This window comes from Triticum dicoccoides, chromosome 5A, assembly GCF_002162155.2.
Source record: "Triticum dicoccoides isolate Atlit2015 ecotype Zavitan chromosome 5A, WEW_v2.0, whole genome shotgun sequence".
NCBI lineage: Eukaryota > Viridiplantae > Streptophyta > Magnoliopsida > Poales > Poaceae > Triticum > Triticum dicoccoides.
Genome location: NC_041388.1, coordinates 120,281,934 through 120,287,905, shown reverse-complemented (window position 1 = coordinate 120,287,905; position 5,972 = coordinate 120,281,934). Strand labels below are relative to the sequence as shown.

The 5,972-nt window shown below is 52.3% G+C and overlaps 1 protein-coding gene across 1 annotated transcript; it reads left to right on the top strand.

The window, feature by feature from the left end:
- The first annotated feature begins 4,441 nt into the window (after nt 1–4,441).
- LOC119299264 lies at nt 4,442–5,484 on the top strand. The gene has a single exon (XM_037576512.1). The coding sequence runs from the start codon at nt 4,442–4,444 to the stop codon at nt 5,291–5,293; it is 852 nt and encodes a 283-aa protein (XP_037432409.1). The 3' UTR covers nt 5,294–5,484.
- The last annotated feature ends 488 nt before the right edge of the window (nt 5,485–5,972 follow it).

The following is a 5,972-nucleotide window of genomic DNA, read 5'->3' as shown; positions in this document are numbered from 1 at the left end:
ATGATAGGATCACATGCAGTACCATTGAGCATCACATGCGAGTAGGCCGAACAGAGGAGGCTCGACCATGACCCAAATTCTGAAGCGACTCGGGAAGCCTTGGTGTTTTTTTCTTTCTTTCTCTCTCTTCCATCCACAAATTATCTTGCATGGTATTGCTATGATATGATTAATATAAACGTCCTAAGAGCATCTCTAACAGATGATGTAGATGCAAAAATAACTAACTTTTGCATTTTCAAGGCCCAAAACCCCCTCTAAAACAAATGATGTAGATGCAAAAAAGTTACATCTCTGCCTCCTGGAGATGTAAAATACAAAATGTAAAAACGCCAGCCTCGTGCCAACCGCCCAATTGCCTTCATCTGGCTTCCACACGACCACCTGCCACCCGCACAACTCCCCTACCAGCCAATTTTGCCCAAAATCAATGTCACCACGCACCCGCCCGATGGCCGCCCGCCCCACCATGAGTCCTCCCACCTGTCCCCCGCCACCTACCTTGCTGTAGTAGCGACGGCTGCCCCTCGCAACCGCCGATTTGCTTTATGCCGCTGCTTCAAATTGAAGATTCGCCGGAGGTCTAGCTGTTGTAATGCCTTCCACGGCGAGGTCGTGGACGGGTTGGGCTTGTTCCTATCCAAGACCTACCGCCAGAGGTAGGGGAGGCGCGCCACGCCACCAGCCCGACGACCGCCCGCCTGCTTCGTTATTCCCTCCACGCGAAGCCGGCCGCCTGCAGCACCGAGCTCCTGCTGTCTTCTCTGCAGGGTTGCGGATGTCTCCTCTGCCAAGCTGACGCTGCCGCTCGCACAAGCTACCGCTGAACGGCTGCCTAACCCGTAGTCGGCCGATTTCTTCCACCTCGCAAGCAAGGTGTTCGACGAAATTCCTCAAGGTAAAAAATCAAGCAAATTTGAAGGTGTTTTTATTGGGGTTCGAGAGGTATTTTGACGGAAATTTCGGCATTGTAGATGAGCTCATGCGACTCCTCTTTCATGGATGATTCCTTGTCGAATGAGGAATTTGATTTGAACGAAGAAGAAGACATTGCTATGCTAGTGGCCATGCACAAGAAGAAGTCGAAGCACGACGGTTCTGTGTATGGACGTGAGTTCATCAGGAGAGAACGGGTTGAGGCACACAAGTGGTTGATGTGCAACTATTTTGGTTCACCACCTGTTTTTCTGGAGAGGTACTTCTGACGCCTGTTCAGAATGTCCAAATATTTATTCATCCACATTTGCAATTCCATGAAGCAGCATGATCGATCCTTCGAGCAGAGGAGGAATTGTGTCAGGATGCTTAGACATAGCACCGAGCAGAAGGTCACTGCCGCTTTGCGCATGATGGCCTATGGTGTTCTGGCAGACTACATTGATGACAACTTGGCGATGGTAGAGAGCACTTCTATCTTCTATGCCAAACAATTTGTGAAGATCATGGTAGAAGTGTTTGGTCTAGAGTACTTGAGCCAGCATCCAATACTCAGGACACTCAGAGGCTTTTGGAGATGAACAAAACTCGTAGTTTCTAGGTATGCTAGGGTTCGTCGATTGCATGCATTGGAAATGTAAAAACTTCCCAAAAGCATGGCCTGGATAGTTTAGGGGTCCCGGGAAGGATGTCACTATCATTCTTGGGGTTGTTGCCGATCAAGAAACATGGTTTTGGCATTCATATTTTGGGATGCCTGAATCTTGTAATGACATCAACGTGTGCAACCGGTCTCCTCTTTTTGCCAAGTTAGCAAATGGAGAAGCACCACCAGTGACCTTCGAAGCAAATGGCTGCACATACAACTATGAGTACCATCTTGCAGATGGGATCTACCTGAGGTGAAGTACTTTTGTCAAGCCAATTGCAAAACCCTAAGGTAAGAAAGAACTCATCTTCCACAATGCACAAGCGGCTGCTAAGAAAGATGTTGAGAGGGCTTTTGCAATTTTGCAATCCCAATTTGCTATTGTGCAAGGACCATCTAAATTTTAGGATAAAAAAACCCTTTGGTGTATCATGACTGCTTGCGTCATCATGCATAAAATGATCATTGAGAATGAGCATGGACAGGATGTAGATTACACCTTCTATGTGAAAATTTTAAGTTGTTTTCGTAATGTTTTATTTCAATTTGTGCGGTTGTACAGTGGCTGTACATAAACACACGGTCGACGACCAGTTTTACATCTCCACTTTGCATCATCTGTTGGAGTTGCTCTTTTACATCTTCAATATATATCATCTGTTAGAGTTGCCTCTTTTTAGATGTAAAAGGCACTTTTTGAAGCTGTAAATTTTTACATCTTCAAATTTGCATCTTCCGTTGGAGATGCTCCAAGACTAATAGAAGATAACATTATTATACACGTCCTAAGGGCATCTTCAATGCCGAGCAGTAAACCTCCGACAACCGTCTGGACCATGGAAGCCATTCAATGCGGCCCTGTATCGGTCCGCGGAGCGGTTCGGACGCGTTTTTCCCGCAAACCAAAGACAAAAGTGGGGGAGGTTTGTGGGAGTTCGGGCCGCTCTCATGCCCGTTTCTAACCGCCCTGGCCCACCAAAAACCCCTCACCCCTCCCGCGCGTTTTCGGCTAGCGCCGCTCCAAAGCGTCGGCCCCGGCATTCATGCTCGCCCAGAGCGGACGTGACCGCTCACTGGCGCCAGCATTGAAGCGGCGCGCCGGCCGAGGGAGCGTTGCCCGCGCCGTTTCCTGGTGCAGGCGACTGCCGCACGTTCAAACGACACGATAGCCACCCGTCGTCTATCTGTCGCCCGCATTGATGGCACGCGGTTGCCTAGGCGTCTCCTCCGGTGCCACCCGTCCATTTGTCTACTGCCCACCGGTGCTATATAAACCGATGCCCGGTGCCCCGGCCGTAGCCACGGTTATCCCTCTCCACACCAGTCCGTGCCATGGATCCCTCCGTGGCCAAATCTCTCTTGGACGGGCCAACATCAGAGCAGAAGAAGGCCATGGCCGCCATTGCTGCTGACTAGCAGGCCGGTAGGCAGCCACAGGACATGGAAATGGAGGACGCCTCTGAGGATGAGCCAGCGTCACCCTCCTCTTCCTCCGCGTCACCCTCCTCCTCCTCCGCGGCATCCTCGATGGTGTATTGCACCCTAACCATCAGCGAGGCCCGTGCCCATTATATGGACATGGTGTGGGAGGAGCAGTTCCTGGAGGCGCAGGCCGACGCCAACTACAACCACACCCTCCCCCAGGAGCATCTGCATGCGGAGGAGTAGGTCGCCGCCGGCAGGGCAGTCGCGTCGGACGCGGACCTGGCAGAGCAGGAGGCGATGCTCGAGTCCTACCGCTCCGCCCGTGAGATCCGCCTTGCCCGCTGGCGGTACCCGCAATGGGTGGCGGAGGTGGCGGCCGCCGGCAAGGAGCGGGAGAGGCGTTGTTCGGCGACACCGACGACGACGAGGCCGCGCCCCGACGCCACGACCACGAAGAAGCCGGCACGTCCGCGGACGCCGCTGGCAGCGAGGAAGAGTATTGCACGGTAGGTCACCGCGGCTCGGGTCTCAAGAAGGCCACTGCTCCTCCCCTCCCATCGACGCCAAGCTTGGTGGGCTCAGCATTGAAGGCCAATTAGTCGCTTCCCGGGGCTCCGGAGGTAAAGGTCACGGAGGCGAAGCTTCCTGTCTCTTGGTTCATGGCCGGAGACGGGACCGGACGCTGTTGATCATTTAGATTAGCCCGCCTAGTACCGCTTCATGTATTTGTAATGAAATCCGTCATGTTTATATGAAATTCAGCATGAATTCATATAAAATCAGGTTGTGTTTATATGAAATCCACACTTGTTTGTACGAATTTCGTCCGGTTGATTTGAGTTGTTGCGAAAATGTATGCGGCTATGATTGGATGATTGTCTCTCGCATCCATGTCCGCGGACTGATCAATCCCTATCTATAGACGGATACGGAAGATTTTTTGCGGGTTGCGGTTGAAGATGCCCTAAGACTTTTAGAAAATTATTATTTCCTCAAGCAACATAAGTTTGCACGGATATAAACGATCGTGCATTAGCTGTCTTTCGGGAACATCTGACAAGAGCCTCCTCGCAAATAAAGAAAAAGAAAAGGTTAGGCTCGACGTTCCCTCAAAAAAGAAATTTAGGCTCGACGTCCGCTCCAATCAAAAACTGCTGCAGAAAAAGGCGGAAGCCACCAAAAGTACAGCACACCGGGCCGGTCGAGGCATGCAAGACCGAACAAAAGAAGAAGTGCGCCGCGGCACACGCCATGGACACACCCAAGAGCCAAGCATGCATGGGGTCACCAGCACCGTACACGATAAATACAAGAACTCACTGAACAAACAAGTGAGAACAGCAGCGTGCGTTCCCTACACTACACTCTCCCGATGAAGCACGCAATGCATCCGCTAACAAACCTACCAACAAACACCGCGAGCTATGGGCTATGGCGTTCGTGGAGACGAATCCCGTGGAGAAAACCATGAAGGCCAACGAGATAATGGCACGCTTCCGCCGCATCGCGCCCAAACCCGTGCTCGCATCACCACCCACCGCCGCCGTCGACCAGTCTCAGCAGAGAAGGTCGGGCAAGCGTGGGGCCCGGGACCTCGTTCCAGCGCCGGCCGACAAGAGGCTCAGGGGGGCGCCGTGTTATCCTTTCCCCCCATACCGCGCCTTGCCGTGGACTTCGCCGCTGGAGGCGACACCGGTGGCGTCCTCCCGATGCTTATTCCCCGGTGATCGCGACGGCGACCTGCTCCGGAAGCCACAGGCGCCCAAGGTCATCGTGCCCCGCCCGGCGCGGCCAGTTCGCACCACCATCTGCGTCGACGCCAGCAGCGTCACGGGCGCCAACTCGGTGAAGCTGCCCGCGTGCAGGATGACGGCGGAGCAGCTGGAAGCCGAGATAGAGCGCGACGCTCTCCCGGCGGTCATCTCGGGCCCTGGCGACCGTGTCATCCGGGCCAACGACGCGTACAAGGCGCTGGTGGGACAGCCGGTCTGCCCGTGGCTACACTCCGTGCCAGATGACTCGTGCGCTGGCGCGTCTAGGCGGATCAACGGCGAGGTGGTGCTGGACGTGCGGTGGTTCACCTCGACCGAGACGATTAGGTCGAGCGCCGGAGGGACATTCTCGTGCAGCTCCAGGATCTCGTGGGAGCGCAATGGCACACTGACCTCCGTCGCCATGCCATGCGACGTCATGCGTTTTGACTGCGGCTCCGGTGACCACCGCTTCGTCTGGAGATTTGACACCTATCGAATATCGAAGGGAACGGTAAAAACTGAAAATTGAAGTGCTCATTTACATGCATACAGTCTCCATCACATGCCCTAATTTTCATGCTCATGCAAACGAGTTGATTAAATACTCCTACTTGTTTTGTACACTCAAAAAAAACATGTTTCATTAGAGAATTGTATCTGTGCCGGGGGTCGTTAATATTCTGGATGTTGTACACCGCTGAGCATTAAGGGTTTGTTTTGTTGTTTGCACTGTTTTTTAAGGATATTTACATATGTGGCTCAACTGACCTGACTGAGTGGATACATGCATAAAAGCATGCTTTGCATATAGTTTGATTGAACGCATCCCTCAATGTGGCTGACTAGAAACACACACATGGGGGTTTGGTTGCAAGCCTCTGCTAGAGACCCTCTGCTAACAAGAGGCAAAAAGCTATTATTTGATTGCATACAAGGCATGCACGATGGTAAACTTTTTTTTTCTAATGATGAGGTTACCAACACACACTCATAGGTACAAGCACATTTGAACATTTGAACACTCATAGGTACATAGCAAGTCTTAAACTAACAAGCACATTTGAACAACTACTCCATGAGTGTGTGTGCTAGTATTAAGCATTACGCGGTGCATCAAGAGATCCCCACGTTTATATAAGGAGCAACATTCCACCAAACTTTGGAGACACCCCTCCCCTCCCCTCACGAGCCGCCCCTCCCCTGGCGGC

Bases quoted from the DNA above. Each gene is read 5' to 3' on its own strand.
- LOC119299264 (XM_037576512.1), top strand. From the start codon at position 4,442: ATGGCGTTCGTGGAGACGAATCCCGTGGAGAAAACCATGAAGGCCAAC.